Source organism: Epinephelus fuscoguttatus, linkage group LG6, assembly GCF_011397635.1.
Source record: "Epinephelus fuscoguttatus linkage group LG6, E.fuscoguttatus.final_Chr_v1".
In the NCBI taxonomy this organism is placed as follows: domain Eukaryota; kingdom Metazoa; phylum Chordata; class Actinopteri; order Perciformes; family Serranidae; genus Epinephelus; species Epinephelus fuscoguttatus.
This window is the reverse complement of record NC_064757.1, coordinates 23,483,871-23,500,728: the sequence shown is the minus strand read 5'-3', so window position 1 is coordinate 23,500,728 and position 16,858 is coordinate 23,483,871. Positions and strand designations below refer to the sequence as shown.

The 16,858-nt window shown below is 42.5% G+C and overlaps 2 protein-coding genes across 2 annotated transcripts; both read left to right on the top strand.

The window, feature by feature from the left end:
• Positions 1-888: 888 nt before the first annotated feature.
• LOC125890330 (eosinophil peroxidase-like) lies at positions 889-5,773 on the top strand. The gene is made up of 13 exons (XM_049578907.1): positions 889-1,018; positions 1,159-1,227; positions 1,523-1,610; positions 1,707-1,882; positions 1,972-2,104; positions 2,270-2,399; positions 2,599-2,805; positions 2,914-3,274; positions 3,398-3,558; positions 3,639-3,897; positions 4,460-4,630; positions 4,770-5,007; positions 5,102-5,773. The coding sequence occupies exons 2-13, from the start codon at positions 1,161-1,163 to the stop codon at positions 5,307-5,309; spliced, it is 2,199 nt and encodes a 732-aa protein (XP_049434864.1). The 5' UTR covers positions 889-1,018; positions 1,159-1,160; the 3' UTR covers positions 5,310-5,773.
• A 4,553-nt stretch (positions 5,774-10,326) lies between these two features.
• LOC125890329 (eosinophil peroxidase-like) lies at positions 10,327-16,202 on the top strand. Its single transcript, XM_049578906.1, has 15 exons — positions 10,327-10,414; positions 10,638-10,706; positions 11,289-11,376; positions 11,490-11,665; positions 11,748-11,880; positions 12,141-12,270; positions 12,360-12,566; positions 12,703-13,063; positions 13,151-13,311; positions 13,407-13,665; positions 14,184-14,354; positions 14,475-14,712; positions 14,803-15,002; positions 15,109-15,159; positions 15,288-16,202. Exons 1-15 carry the CDS (start codon positions 10,351-10,353, stop codon positions 15,707-15,709), a joined length of 2,730 nt encoding a protein of 909 aa, XP_049434863.1. The 5' UTR covers positions 10,327-10,350; the 3' UTR covers positions 15,710-16,202.
• The last annotated feature ends 656 nt before the right edge of the window (positions 16,203-16,858 follow it).

The window sequence follows — 16,858 nt, the reverse complement described above, 5'->3', positions numbered from 1 at the left end:
GTGTTTTGAGCTTAAGCTTATTAACTTGTTTTTGTCTCCATGACTAAATGGAAAGTCACGCGATTCAAAAGAAGCATCTGAATGCCACCAAACCAGGAAGTTTTCAGTTGTAACGTCTGTAACTAAACAATGATCAACCTTGTGTTTACCCACATAGTTCTTGAAAGGCAAATATTTGAGACAACATCATTCATACACTGCTTCCCAAGCATCAAACTTGAGACACAGACACAGTTGAGACTGAAACATCATCAAATAATGATAGATCTTTTTTGTGTGTCTCATAAGATAAAGTCTGCTGATAAAAGAGTGATGTCTGGATACTTGAAAATACTGTCAATTCTGTCCTTGTGAGATAGATGTAACTCAGTCTTATTCTAGTAGCAAAATGAAAGACTCATTATTATTTTGGATTATGGTGCAGTAAAAACTTTAAACTTTAGTGAAGTACAGTTCTTGGGATGTATTGCATGTGGATATTAGCATTATGGGATAAATTATAGGGCACAGGGCAGGATCTTCACGTTGACAAGATGAAGATGATGGGAAGAGAGGCATTTATGTTTACTCACTCAGCAGTCAGTCTGATATGTTCAACTGTCTGTCTGTAAAATAATTACACTTGGTTTGATAAATGCTCCAGGGTCGTTCACTAAATATGAAATAACAGTTGTATGTGTGTTTGCATTACCAGGAAGAAAAAGGTTTTACCTTAAAGGGGGGACAATGGAAGGAATGATTCACAGTTGCGCATCATGGAACCACTTTGACTGACAACTTGTCACTGTGTTGCAGTGTTTTATTGAAATGCTGGACAGTGCAGGTTTTTCAGATTCCTGTTAAACCACATGGCCATTTATTTCAGAACCTGCTCAAACAAAGATGCCCCAGGTGTTGCACAGGGGTGTCTCCTTGCACAGAAAACACTATATATATAGAGAGACCATAAATTGTTGTAAAAGCCAGTGACTCCTCGCTGCAGTTGGAGGATCACAGAGGGACCTCTAAGACATCACAGGTACTGTGGTCACGCTTTTTCTCTTAAACTTTCTCACAGTGTTTCTTTACTGTAAATAGAACATGCAATTTACATTCAGGCAACCATGCCCTCTTGTTTATTCGGTATTTGTACATAACAGGACTGTTTGTCTTTTACAGAGATGAAGTGGTTTTTGTGCCTGATAGCTGCAGGCCTTTACCTGTGTTTGCAAACCTGTGTGCTTGCTGGTGAGTGTGATTTCTATCAAAATAATTCAGTTAAATACAGTTATTATAGATGTGTGCAAAGCAGTCTACAACGCTTATTTTGTCATTTAGATAAAAACAGAACATCACAAATGGACATATGAGTTTATACAATAGTATTTCGCAATAACTGCTGAATTGATATTATGCATTAAAGCATTACAGCTCAGTAATCTATTAACAACATCAATATTAAAAGAGAATGAGAAACCAGAGTGAGAGGTTGTGTGTAAGACAGAAGAGAGCACACTGACTGAAAGGCGTTTTTTGCTTTCAGAGCCACGTCTGAGCAGAAGTGTGATTGAAAAAGCTGTGATTGAAGCCAAAGCCACAGTGGACTCAGCCTATGAGTACTCCAGGAGAGTGTGAGTGATCAAACCAGCTGAATGGTTTTGCAGTGATAGAAAAATAAATGACACAAAGTGAATGCTTTTAACATCGAACGTCTTGACACAACACAGGAGCATTGATCGCGTGAGGAGGAATGTAGTGAGTCCTGCAGACATCCTGCGCACCTTGAAGCAGCCTGTTGGGCCAACCCGTTCTGCTGTACGTGCTGCTGACTACATGGATAATGCTGTCAAACTGATCAAGAGGTCTTTAGAAAGACGTCAGAAACGCTCCATCAATGCCACAGGTCGGTATCCAAAGCAGGTTCTTTGAATTTTTCACACAGGTGGCTTCAAGTCACAGCTAAGATGTCTATTCTTTGTCTCTGTTAATTAGATCTGATCTCTGAGGAGGATCTGCAGGTCATTGCAGATCTGACAGGCTGCTCCTCCCGACATCGTGTCCCCTCCTGCAAAACGACTCCAAATTTAGACTATTTTCGCACTGCAGCCAGTGTCTGCAACAACAGGTAACCCCATTTCTCTGTCTATTTGTTTTATTTTATCACTTGATGCAGAACATTCCTTTTGAGAAATGTTGCCAGAATTGTTATGACTGGAACATGCTGTGCATGTCACACCCAGTGAGTGAGACAAAGACAAAAGAAAAGAAAGGATTTGTTTTTTTTGCCTAGGAAAAACACCCGCTGGGGATCTGCCAACACACCCTTCACCCGCTGGCTCCCTGCTGAGTACCAAGATAAAATCTCACTGCCTAAAGGCTGGGACCCTAATCGGAAAATCGGGAAGCATCTCCTTCCTTTGGTACTATATCTTCAGATATATAAATAAATAAATAAATACAGTGGAAAGGGTTAAGTCAATCATGTACAGAAAAGATAAGAGTTCTGAGCAGTATATGGAACAGAAAAATCTAATCACATCCGCAGTAATGCTTGAGGTGTTTTCTTACCTTTACCACTTTTCACCAACAAGACGCTCACTGTCTGCGCCCTGTCCTCAGGTGAGGGAGGTGTCCAACCAAATTCTGCGCACAGCAAATTCTGATGTGGAGAGCGACCCACTCTACACTCACCTGGTGACGATCTTCGGTCAGTGGACTGATCACGACCTGACCTTCACTCCTCACTCTCCTGTCATCCGCTCATTCAGTAACGGTATTGACTGTGAAAGGAGCTGTGAACGCACAGAGCCCTGCTTCCCCATCGAGGTCAGTGTTGTTGCATTGCACAAGAAAAGATATGAATACAAAAAGAACACACACACACACACACACACACACACACTGGATGCTAACTGCTTCTTGCCATCCAAACAGATTCCCAAGCAAGATCCTCGCCTTGACAGAGACTTAGAGGGGTGCATTCCCTTCTTTCGTTCCGCAGCAGCCTGTGGTTCTGGCAACACAGGCCATTTCTTTGGTGCAAGCAACGTCCGTCAGCAGATGAACTCTCTCACAGCTTTCATTGACGTGGGACAGGTGTACGGTGCAGAGGATATCAAGGCTCGCTTCTTACGCAACCTCACCACAGATATGGGCCTGTTGAGGGTCAACACAGAGTACACTGACAATGGCCGTGAGCTCCTGCCCTTCACTGACATGTATAGCAACATGTGTGCTACCCGAGCTCGTATTACAAATGACTTTAATGTTGAGGAGGTGCCCTGCTTCGTGGCTGGTGAGTGCCAGCAAGAACACTGATGTATTTTATGACACATTGTGGTTGTCATAGTTAATACAGCTTGAGAAAACAACTTTCAACTGTTGGCATTAAGAAGCACCGGTCTGCTTTGTTCACCAGGTGACGAGCGTAGCAATGAGAACATCGCCCTGACCTCTTTACACACACTCTTCATGCGTGAGCACAACCGACTGGCAGGTGCCCTGGCCAAACTCAATCCTCACTGGAATGGAGAGAGACTCTACCAGGAGGCACGCAAAATCATGGGAGGATACTTCCAGGTTAGAGAAATTTAAATTGCAGTATTGTTGGTATGTCTTGGCATGGTTCATTCACCTCAATTTTGTTTTTTGTCTCTTAGGTTATCACTTTCAGAGATTACCTACTCCACATTGTTGGTCCAGACGTCATTGCCAACCAGCTGTCCACCTACCCCGGTTATGATGAAAACGTGGACCCCAGCATCTCCAATGTGTTTGCCACAGCTGCCTACCGATTCGCTCACCTGATGGTTCAGCCTTTCATCTTTCGTCTTGATGAGCATTACCGGGAGCACCAGGAATTCCCAAGCCCACTGCTGCATGAAGCTTTCTTTGCACCGTGGAGAATCATCTTCGAAGGTATGTCCAAGATCTTCAACTTGTTAGTATTCAACTTAATGACATCAATCAATCAATCAATCACTTATGTCTTCTTACACTGATGGCTGCTGCTTTATAATTGTTGTGGTTTGTGGCTATCTGGAAACATCCATGACATGTCACAAAAAAAAATCTCCATGAGATCCAGGGTGCCCTTCCTTATATTCCAAATATTATTAAGTGCCCTCTGGGGTGGCCCAAAAATTGAGAAAACATGCTGCAGTACCATATAGGCTGGCCTACATGATAGTAAACCTTGTGCAGGCTGATGCCCCTGCCCCTCACACAGCCACAGTCTGTCACTGTTTAGGAGTAATGTCTGGTACAGTGTGATGCAGCGTCTTGGGTGCTAAATGCAGCCTATTTAGTTGTTTTGGGTTCCATTTACGCTAACTTAAAATGACCTATTGGTACTGAGCAGGATGGTCAATCAGCAATAGCTAGAAATTGCAATGAGCTGCAGAGTGGGGTCATGATTTCATCAATGGGATCAGCAGAAGTAACTTGAACTTGAAATGTTCCTTTTTCTTGTGTTCTTCAGGTGGTTTGGATCCAATCATCAGGGGCTTGGTGGGTCGTAGGGCCAAGCTGAACACGCAGGATCACATGATGCCTGATGAGATAAGGGAAAGGCTGTTTGAATTCTCCTCTGCCTTGGCCCTGGATCTGGCCTCTCTCAACATGCAGAGAGGCAGAGACCATGGACTACCAGGTATGACTCTCATTTAGTCTTTTTATTTATTTCTGTCATGTATCTCTGGAAATGTTGTCTCCGTCTGAGCCTCTGCAGGCATTACCAATCATGAACCAACTCTTACACATGGCTACATTTTCACCGTGTGTCTTTTTAGGCTACAACAAATGGCGCAAGTTCTGCGGGCTGTCACAGCCACGAAATCGGAAACAGCTGTCAAAAGTGCTGAAAAATGATAAGCTGGCCAGGAGCCTGCTGAAGCTTTATGACAAACCTTACAACATTGATGTGTGGCTGGGAGGAGTCGCTGAGCCGTTTGTCCGTGGAGGAAGAGTCGGACCCCTGTTTGCCTGCCTGATTGCCACTCAATTCCAGAAAATCCGCCAGGGAGACCGGTAAGCACTGCAATTGCATTACTGACTGATATGTACTAAATATGTGGAGGTAGCGGTGTTAGCTGAACTTTTAAACATTAATTGTCAATTTCAGACTTTGGTGGGAGAACAGGGGAGTCTTCACCGAGGCCCAGAGGGAGTCTCTGAGGGAGACTTCACTCGCCCGCATCATCTGTGACAACACTGGCATCACTGAGGTACCAGAGCAGCCCTTCCAGTACCAGCACAGGGGGACTGGTTACACTAAATGTAGGGACATCCCTGCCTTTGACCTCAGTCCATGGAGGGAGAATTCTCCCTAGCAATCCTCACTGCAGTGGTCTTACTGAAGACAGCTACTTCTCAGGGCATCTGATTTTACTGTGTTATATGAGATCTTTTTTCATATTGCTGCTGACTCCTCAAAACATTACCCACACAACACTGCAGCTTTTAAAACCTGTGTCATTGTTTAAACATAGCATCTGCCTGCTTTGCTGTGTGGAATTTTCCTTTACTTACATTAAATATATAAATGAAAGGACAATTCTTTCGACATGGGTATTTTATTAACTGCTGGAAGTTTATGTGACTCCTTTAGGTGCTATATCAGTTGAAATGTGATATTTTTTTAGTTCCTTTTATGACTCCAAATGAATGTGAACTACTTGATCATTTCTAAATAAGGTACATTACAAGGTGTGTATTTTTCAAGAAGACATGTGGAATATAATTTTGTTTGTTGTAAGAGTTGACAATTTACATAATCTTAATGGTAATAAATGAGTGTTATGCGAATAAGTGTGACGCAGCATTTATATTTATTACAACAGGCTTATGTTCAATTTTTTCTCTGGTGTTTTACTGTGCTGCACTGGACCAGGACAAAACACGTGTCCTACACAGCCAAGAGTTGATCCATTGTTCAACTTACATCTGATTTCTTTTTCCCAGTCTGAAACAGGTATGGCTGCCTAAATGCTACAGGGATGACATTAGCGTGTAGCTTGTGTTTGCTCCTTGTTTTCGTCCAATTCCACCGACTGACATGGTGATGTCCGCCTATGTATGCATGTACCAGATGTGACATACCCTTGTTTTTTTTTTTTATCCACCACTGTCTCGTCATCGTCCTCTAAATTCACAGCAGGTACAAAGTGGCCCCGAACACCAGACCTGTAGGTTATTGGAGGATCTTCTATTTCTTGTCTGGTAATGACATTACTAACCATATTGCAATGACCTTGCTTAGTGCAGCGTGCCTCCCAGTGTGCCTCACTGGAGTCAAATGTTTTGGTTTGGGGGTGGGAGGGTCGGACAGTCTTGTGGGCTGCCTTGATGAGCACAGTGGCACTGAAAACATTATATGTCACACAAGTTAAGCTGTATATTCATTTTTCAAAATGTAATAGGATAGTTCTACAAATAGTTTAGTTTGTATTGTATACCAAACTGAAAGCCTCATGTCGAACAGATCAGTACAAATACATGTATTGTTACACCCCTAGCACCTCATTTTTCTCCAACTGTCTTCATCATTCTGTAACCATAACACATTAAATGTTGAGGATAACAAATCGTTACTCCTGACACCTAAAAAGACGCAAAAATTGTCTGATGTTATCAATAGGTGATTTGTATATTTCTGACAGGGGGACAAATATCTCACGGATTTGATTGTCAGAGACGTTATGCATGCAACTGGTCTGTGAGTTTCCTGGTCAGCTTAACTAGCTACAAATGCTTCGGGGTATGGCGTCCCTTCTTGCCCCCCATCAGCTTCTGGGCAGTCTGTGGCAGTACTTGGCGCCATCAGATGCACCTTTACATAACGTCCCATAGGTGCCCATAGGATTTAGATCAGGGGAACGAAAGGGCCAGTTAATGGCACCCATGCCTTCGTCATCCAGGAACTGCCTACACACTCTGGCCACATGAGGCCGGGCATTGTCCTGCACCAGAAGGAACCCAGGGCCCACTGCAGCAGGAGGAACACAGGGCCCACTGCACCAGCGTAAGGTCTGACAATCGCTCTGAGGATTTCACCTTAGTACCTAACAGCAGTCAGGGTATTGTTGGCTGTGACATGGAGGTCTGTGTGACTGTGTGACCCTCCAAGGATACGCCTCCCCAGACCATCACTGACCCACCGCCAAACCGATCATGCTGGATGATGTTACAGGCAGCATAACATTCACCACGGCGTCTTCAGACTCCTTCCCATCACATGTGGTCAGTGTGAAGCTGCATCTGTGAAGAGAATGGGGCAGCATTAGCGGACCTGCCAATTCTGGTGTTCTCTGGTGAATGCCAATCAAGCTGTATGGTGCTGGACTGTGAGCACAGGTTGCACTTGAGGACGCTGGGCCCTCATGCCACCCTCATGGAGTCTGTTTCTGACAGTTTGGTCAGAAACATGCACACCAGTAGCTGCTGGAGGTCATTTTGTAGGGCTCTGGCAGTGCTCCTCCTGTTGCTCCTTGCACAAAGGAGCAGATATTGGTCCTGCTGCTGGGTTGATGCCCTTCTCCGGCCCTGTCAAGCTCTCCTCATGTAACAGCCAGTCTCCTGGTATCTCCTCTATGCTTTTGAGACTGTGCTGGGAGACAGCAAACCTTCTTGCGACTGCACATATGCATGTGCCATCCTGGAGGAGCTGGACTACCTGTGCAACCTGATTGAGCTGCAGGTACTGCCTCGTGTTACCAATAATGACAAGGACACTAGCAGAACACAAAACTAGAGAAGAATCAGTCAGGGAGGATAAGGAGAGAGCAACTGTCTGTGGCCACCACATGTAAAACCATTCCCTTTTTTGGGAGTTGTCTTGCTTTTGCCTCTCCATCGCACCTTTTGTCACTTCCATTTGCACCAAAGCAGTTGAAACTCATTCACAATCACTTGTGCTTCCTAAATGGACAGACTGATATCCCTGAAGTTAAACTGATGCAGTGTTACTGTGATGATTAAGTGTTCCCTACATTTTTAAGCAGTGTATTTACCTAGCAGTACACCCATCTCATCAACTACCTCTACACCAATGCATTTGCTCAATTATATTAGATTTCTTAGAGAAGGGCATAGTAGGATAAATAAAATGGGCATCTTGCTATCTGAATGAAACAAAGTTAAAGGTATTTTAAAAACCTAAAAGAACTGGGGCTTTGAGAAATATTCCAGTTCTGCATGCAGCATGGAATTTTGAGTCTTCAAATGTTGAATATTGCTGTAAATAACCAAATACTATATAAAACAAAGGCACCTTAATATCTACACAAGAGATGTAACATAATACATCATGGCATTATTTTTGAGCACACAGGCTACACTAAAACACTGAACCATATAAAAGGACAGAGGACTACATCACGTTTAGAGTTAGTGGGAACTAATCCTCGGTGCTATGTGTCACTAATAATAAATTAGTCATGTTTAAATATATTGTCTCCTTGAGAGTAACAAAACAATATGTTCCCAGATGGCTCTCTGTCAACCACACCCTCATCAAAGTACACGGGTTATGTTTAGGCCAGTTAATAAATCACACAAATTGTCAGTCTGCGGTGTGACATGGGCTCTGTTACCTTCAGGTGACCCAGTATTAAACACATTTTACTTTATTGTGTGTGTGAGAGAGAGAGAGAGTGAGGGAGAGAGACAGAGAGAGGGAGACACTGAAAGGTCAAAAAGGCGCAGCCCGACAAACCAAACTCGTGTGATACGTTAGGCTACAGTTCATTAATGAAACGGCATTTTCCCCCTTTTGGCACAGAAAATAACAGAATTTGTCTGGAAATATTGCAAAATGAAATCTGATTATAGGCTAGAGAACGTGCCTTTATGTTTCAGGGTATTTGATGTAAGGTAGGATTTATATTCTTTATTTGTTTAGTATCCAATAAAGAAGCACTTCATTCAGTAAAAAACTGGACTCCTTTAAACTTTTATCAGAATATCCAAAACCCGCAGCAATTTTAAATAATCCGATTACAAAGTGAGTTCATTCACCAAATCCTCAGGTGTTTAAAGGTAGACACACCGTCTATGTCACGTGTGATTAAAATATGACAGCCCTTTCTGAAGCACGGGTGAAGGAGGCTGCTTTCTTGTAGCCGGTCACGCAATGAGGAGTTTCGTCCATTGTGTTTGTCAGTGATTCCCGTAAATGTTTCCACTACAGGAAGTTGTGGGCACGCAACATATCTTGTCGAGCTTCTAATTGTTTATTTGACATCCCGAAAACGCTACCGTAAAGTCCGCATCGATCAACTTGGATTATAATGAGTTACGTGATGAAGTGGAATGAAATGTAGAGATACACAATATGTATTCACACAGGTTAATAACACAAAAAAATGTGAAAAACAATTTAAAAAATACAAAAAAAAAAATAAAATAAAAAAATCATCAGTTACTCAGAAACTATTAAAACACACTAAAAGCTACAATAAAAAATAGAGTTAATGAAGTTACATAATGAGGAAAAAATGGGGAGTGCTGCGCTGTGTAGTTAGTTGTAAAAAAAAAAAAGAATAAAATAAAATAAAAAATAATCAGGTGCTCTTGAAGGATGGGGCAAAGAGTCACTTGAAGAAAGGACTGTCCAGCTCACCCAGTGTAAAAGTCCATAATACAAGCGGTACAAGCAGACAGTCCAAAAATGCATCTGTAGTTAAAAAAAACCCTTTAGGCCTATTAATACACGAATAACCAACGCGTTTTGACTAGAGAGTCTTCATCACACCCTGATGAAGATCATCAGTCGTTGTTTATTAATCTTTAAATGAAATAACAGATAATTGGATGTAACGTCAAGTTATGCAAAAGCTGTATTTATAAATCTTATGTGTGAGAGCAGGGTCAGAAGAATCTCTTAAGGTGCAGCGATGGAGCGCTGGTCCAGCATTATTACATTTGATATAGTACAGAAATGTAGAATTCATTTACAAATAAAACAAAATAAGAAATAGAAAATAAATAAATAAAAACTGACAAGCAAACAATGAAATAAATGCATGACAAATACAATAAAATAAAATAAAATCCCAACGCAAAATGTGTCACTATGTTTAATATTCCTCGCAGCTTGCTCTTCTGTCTGATATTAACTTCTCCTCACTAATACAGAAAAATCGCCATGTAATTTAAAAACTTTAACATTATATATCAGTGACATTAATCTTCAGTGAGAGGATGCACCTATTTTTTTTTCTTACTGCTTTGTTCCGTGATTGGCACTTGAACTGGCTCAACAGGAATGCCGCCGCTGTGTAGGAGGAACTATGAGGAAAAGATAATAAGTTATTGGCAAAGTTTCTGGCAAGCTGCAGCACCAACAGGACTATAAATAGGCTCGGCATTATTATGAGCAGTAGTTACAGGTTAGTAGAGCTACTGCATGCTACGGGACGTTGGAGCACACGCTTAGGTTAGTGTTCTGTTAGATTATTTTTATTTTTCTGTATTATTGTCCTTTTTTTTTAACTCAAATGATAGGCCTACGGTTAATATGCTTTAGTCAACATAATAATGTATTAGATTGGATTATTTTACACGATTAAGTAGGCTATTTGTTAAAAAAATATCGGAAATATTATTTTAGTTAAAATCATTTGACCAGTGCGTTACTGACTGGAGTTTTTTTTCCCCAGAGATGAACTGGTTTCTGTGCCTGACTGCTGCAGGTCTTTACCTGTGCTTACAATGCCAGGTGAATACTGGTGAGTACAAATAAAGTCACTGATTATTTGATTGATTTAAAATAATGTCACACTACTTAATTATCCTTTTGTTTTTTTGCATGAAACTTGTCAGATCTCATTCAAAATCTTTAAATTTGTGAAGAAAAAAATAGCACTGGGTGAAGGTGTTGGTGATGGCAAGACAAATGCGCTAGGGCAAGCAGTCGAATAAGAATAAGTTCATGCTTTAAGGTGGCAGTCTGAAAAGCAGCCGGGCATTCTTATTGTAAGTAAATATAATTTATTAGGCCCAATGCATGGATGACCAATGTTTAAACGCGCTGGTCATCTGTTTAATCTATGAATAATTAAGGATTGCCTTGGATGCTTTTGATATGACTTCTACACTGAGTGAGCTGAGCAGTCAGTGTTTTTTATTCTTATATTTAAGTTCATGTTTGGTGCAACGATAGATATTTTGTACAATATATAGCCTAATATTTTGCAATTAAGTATGAAACTTAAAAATGTCCACATCAAAAACACTGGAATTGAAAATTAACAAAAAAAAAAAAAAAAAAAATCAAATTAAAATGTTTGCTCTTCTTCTTTTTCCTCCAGCATCCCATGTGAGCAGGACTAACATTGAAAGAGCTGTGGTCGCTGCCAAGGCTGCGGTGGACTCAGCGTATGAATACTCCAGGAGCGTGTGAGTAGATACAAACCTGTTGAACTGCTGAATTAATTCTTCAGTGACTAAAAAAAATGCTGTAGAAGACATTGTGAATGAATCCATTCATGTGACCTCTCCACGCAACACAGGAGCATTGAACGCATCAGGAGGAATGTAGTGAGTCCTGCAGACATCCTGCGCACCTTGAAGCAGCCTGTTGGGGCAACCCGTACCGCTGTGCGTGCTGCTGACTACATGGACTATACTGTTACACTGATCACGAGCTCTTTGGAAAGACGTCGGAGACGCTCCATCAATGCCACAGGTGCGTTCAATAACTCTCTGAACTTTCTCCACAAACAAATGTGTTGCAGCTGCGTTGCTCATCGGTTGCTTCTCTTAACTAGATGTGCTCGATGAAGAGGATCTGGCCTTCATCGCTGAGCTGACAGGCTGCTCCCGCCAACATCGTGTCCCTTCCTGCAGGACGACTGCCAATTTGGACAAGTTTCGCACTGCAAGCAGCGTCTGCAACAACGAGTGAGGCCACTTTTAAATCTTTAATCTCCTTTCACAAATAAAGAAACTGGAATAGGTGTGGACAACTGCGCAGCTATCTTTCATTTAGTATTAACTGTGATGTCACTGATTTGGAGATTGGGTTTGTACATTTGCTGCATGTCGTTCCCTTATCCTTTTCACTAGACTTCCTTTTGGTTAGTGCAAAAAGTCGTGGCAGTAACCTTAAACACAGAGAGGATAAAGACAATATAGTGATGGATGTATCTTTCCTTGCCTAGAGAAAACACCCGCTGGGGATCCTCCAACACAGCTTTCACCCGCTGGCTCCCTAGTGAGTACCAGGATGAAATCTCACTGCCTAAAGGATGGGACCGTACTCGCAACGTCCACGGACACATACTTCCCTTGGTAACATCATCTTTACTGTAGCTTTAGCCTACTTGTAGCTTTACAAATCATTCTCTCCAAATTGCTCACTGTCTGCGCCCTGTCCTCAGGTGAGGGAGGTGTCCAACCATATTATGCGCACAGCAAATTCTGATGTGGAGAGCGACCCACTCTACACTCACCTGGTGACGATCTTCGGTCAGTGGACTGACCACGACCTGACCTTCACGCCTCACTCTCCTGTCATCCGCTCATTCAGTAACGGTATTGACTGTGAAAGGAGCTGTGAACGCACAGAGCCCTGCTTCCCCATCGAGGTCAGTGTTGTTGCATTGCACAAGAAAAGATATGAATACAAAAAGAATACACACACACACACACACACACACACACACACACACACACACACACACACACACACCGGGTGCTAACTACTTCTTGCCATCCAAACAGATTCCTGAGCAAGACCCCCGCTTTGGCAATAACTCAGACCACTGCATTCCCTTCTTCCGCTCATCAGCAGCCTGTGGTTCTGGCAACACAGGCCATTTCTTTGGTGCAAGCAACGTCCGTCAGCAGATGAACTCCCTCACAGCTTTCATTGATGTGGGTCAGGTGTACGGTGCAGACAATGTCAAAGCTCGCTTCTTACGCGACCTCACCACAGATATGGGTCTGATGAGGGTCAACACAGCCTACACTGACAACGGACGTGAGCTCCTGCCCTTCGCCGGCTTAGAGAGCAACATGTGTGCCACCCGAGCTCGTATCACCAATGACGCTAATGCAGAGGAGGTGCCCTGCTTCGTGGCTGGTGAGGCACCAAGAACACTGATGTATTTCTAATGACACATTGTGGAGATTGCAGGAATTAAAAGCACTGGTCTGCTTTGTCCTCCAGGTGACGAGCGTAGCAATGAGAACATCGCTCTGACCTCTTTACACACACTGTTCATGCGTGAACACAACCGACTGGCACGTGCTCTGGCCGAACTCAATCCTCACTGGGATGGAGAGAGACTCTACCAGGAGGCGCGCAAAATCATGGGAGGATACTCGCAGGTTAGAGGGATAACAGAAATAAAAATTGCAGAATTGTTAATTTGTCTTGGCATGGTTCAATTATCTCAATTTTCTTTTTTTTTTTTGTCTCTCAGGTTATCACTTACAGAGATTACCTACTCCACATTGTTGGTCCAGACACCATGGCGATGAAGCTGTCCACCTACCCCGGGTATGATGAAAACGTGGACCCCAGCATCTCCAATGTGTTTGCCACAGCTGCCTACCGATTCGCTCACCTGATGATTCAGCCTTTCATCTTTCGTCTTGATGAGAATTACCAGGAACACCGTGATTACCCAAGCCCACTGCTGCACAAATCTTTCTTTGCACCGTGGAGAATCACCTTTGAAGGTATGTCCAAGATCTTCAATTTATCATTTGTCTTAATGGCATTGGTTGTATTGACCACTTTACCACCATATTGGACAGAAAGACTCCAGATCAGATACAACTGCTCCAAACTATGATATAGTAGCACTGTCCAGCACTCACCCATTTCAGGAATTCTATGCTCATTTAGAATAGGGGAAATGTTGAATCAATAAAGGAAAGATGAACATCAGTCAGGAGAGAATTCATGACTTATACCACTGGGGTGTGCATAATTTCCCCCTTACGTCATGTAAATTCCACTTGAAATTGCTGCTCATTGATATCAACACTGATGTAACCCAGTGTCCTGGGTGCTGTAGACAACCAGCCCATGAAGTTCAAGTTCTTACCATATAAGCACATAAGCTGATACCAAACAGGATGGACAATCAAACCTAAGCAACAGCAGCTAAAAACTACATTGAGCTGAGGAGAGGTTTCATGACTCAGCGGCATTAGCCTGAACTTAACATGTTCCTGTTCCTTGTGTTCTTCAGGTGGTTTGGATCCAATCATCAGGGGCTTGGTGGGTCATAAGGCCAAGCTGAACACACAGGAGCACATGATGCCTGATGAGCTGAGGGATAAGCTGTTCAAATTCTCTTCTGACTTGGCACTGGATCTAGCTTCTCTCAACATGCAGAGAGGCAGAGACCATGGATTACCAGGTATTTATACCTATGTGTTGTTTATGTGTAGAATGAATTTTGCCTACCTATCTTTGCAGGCTTTACAATCTGCACACTTAAAACATGGCAACATTTTCACCCTGTACATCCCCTTTTTAGGCTACAATGCATGGCGCAGGTTCTGCGGGCTGACGCAGCCACAGAATCTAGCAGAACTGACTCAAGTGATGAACAGCTCTTATATGGCCAAAAAACTTTTGGATCAGTACGGCACACCTGAGAACATCGATGTGTGGCTGGGAGGAGTGGCTGAGCCATTTGTCCGTGGAGGAAGAGTTGGACCCCTGTTTGCCTGCCTGATTGCCACTCAGTTTGAGAAGATCCGCCAGGGAGACAGGTATGTTACATAACATTGCTAAAAATACGGAGGCATATGTGCTACCTTCACGTTTACATTCAGAGTCCTTACCGAACTGTCCAATTGCAGACTCTGGTGGGAGAATGACGGAGTCTTCACTGAGGCCCAGAGGCAGTCCCTGAGGGACACATCACTTGCTCGGATCATCTGTGACAACACTGGTATCACTGAGGTACCAGACCAGCCCTTCCTGTACCGACCTCGAGGATCCGGTTACACCAGGTGTGAGGACATCAGAACCTTTGACCTCAGTCCATGGAGGGAGAATAGTGAGTTGACATCCTGAAATCCTCCCTGACACAATTGCCCAAAGACAATCAGTGCCAAAATTGGAATATTTTGAAAATACTGACTTCTGCCTTGAATTTTCTCCAGCACAAGAACCAAATGGAAACCAAGGACCACCAGGACCACCAGGACCCCCAGGTAAATCTACCACTTTTCCACAAATGCTTGAATTGCACTAAATATACACACTAAATGCATAACTTTAAAATGCTGCAATGGGAAGGTCATGTTGTTATAATTGTACTCATGTGTTTTTTTGCTCACAGGACCCATGGGACCACGTGGCCCCCCTGGCCCTCCTAGCAGCGTTGCAAATGTTGCCTTCACTGTGAGACTGGGCAGCAACTACCCCAGTTCAGGTGGGCCCATTGTCTTCCATGAACCAATCTACAATGAACAACACAGCTATAACATCTGGACAGGGTATTTTACGTGTGAGCATCCAGGTGTGTATGAATTCAGCTTCCACTGCACCATCTACAATCGCGATGCCGTTGTGGATCTGAAGCGTAATGCAGAACTCATTCTGCACTCATTCACCACCCGTCAGAACGGTTACGTCACAGCCAGTGGTAGCACGTACATTAAGCTCAAGATGGGAGACAGGGTCTTTTTGGAGACCAGCCAAGGTAGCAACGGTCTGACACGTGACAGCTACTTCTCAGGGCATTTACTGTACAATGACTAGGGGCCTGAAGTGCTGCAGGAGGGGTGAGATCCTTTCCAGTTTGCACAGTGCAGTTCCTTGCATTGCACTCAAGGTTGCACAGGTTAATGAAGGCATACTTATAATGCACTGATACATGCACTAGTAATTTAATAGAAAGGGCATTGTTTATTCTACATATTATTTAGTGAAATAATTGAAAAACTGTGAAAACTATTTGACTTAATGTGTGCTTTTTTTCTAATTATCTTTTAAATAAGTCATGTATTGTTTAATATTGTCTTTTCCTCTTTTCTGAAAAGTGTACAGTATGGTTGATTTTTACAGCCCATGAAATAAATAAATGCAAATGAATGTAAACTATCATGTAATCCCCAAATAAGATACAGCTGCAAGAACTGTCTTTTAAAAACCTTTCTATTTTTTTATTTTTTGGAGTACACTTTTGGTTTCCAGAATTTGAGTCTAAGTCATGTTAAGTTTGATATTAATAAAGGATTGTTGTACAGATTAACTACTGCCTCTGAATGACATTTATGATGATGACAACAAATGTAAAAGGTTTGTTTGCAGACCCAGAAAACCACAGTTGATGATGTTCCTAAGTGGACCAGTAGATGGCAGTGACATACAATGTTTTAAGGACAGGAAGGCAGGCATAACCTGTTGTCATGGATGAATAAGTGGTCTGTATACTGGACTTAATGGTTCTCAAGATGAACTGTTGATTTGTAGATGTAGCTCATTCTGGCATCATGTAAAAAACAACAACATATGTATAGCCTCCTTTAATCAGTGCTTTAAATGCAGTCTCAAGTAGTTTTAGTTAAAGCAAGAACAGTAATCAAAATAAGTTTATTACATGGAGGTAAATTAGGAAAAATATCGTCCAGAAAAGATAGCCTATTTGTTTATATTATATCTGCAATGTCTAAATTCACCACCTTTGTTCAGTACAGTGAGTTCTTTCACTAAGCTGGAGTGCGAGGCAATTCCTTTCTGCAAAGCACAGTTTTTGTTACAGTTATAACAAATCATGCTCTCATTCAGTGAACAAATGATTTACAGAATACCGTAAAGATATCCGCCTCAAAACAGGTAAAAAGTTCAGCTAACAGATACAATGATGCAACAAGTTTAGGTGGGTTTTACCTGCAGTGCATCTGTGTT

Coding starts and splice junctions, on each gene's coding strand:
- LOC125890330 (XM_049578907.1), top strand. CDS start 1,161: ATGAAGTGGTTTTTGTGCCTGATAGCTGCAGGCCTTTACCTGTGTTTG. Junction 3,559..3,638: donor TCATGGGAGGATACTTCCAG/GTTAGAGAAATT, acceptor TTTGTCTCTTAG/GTTATCACTTTCAGAGATTA. Junction 5,008..5,101: donor AAAATCCGCCAGGGAGACCG/GTAAGCACTGCA, acceptor TGTCAATTTCAG/ACTTTGGTGGGAGAACAGGG.
- LOC125890329 (XM_049578906.1), top strand. CDS start 10,351: ATGAGCAGTAGTTACAGGTTAGTAGAGCTACTGCATGCTACGGGACGT. Junction 12,271..12,359: donor ACGGACACATACTTCCCTTG/GTAACATCATCT, acceptor CCCTGTCCTCAG/GTGAGGGAGGTGTCCAACCA. Junction 14,713..14,802: donor AAGATCCGCCAGGGAGACAG/GTATGTTACATA, acceptor GTCCAATTGCAG/ACTCTGGTGGGAGAATGACG.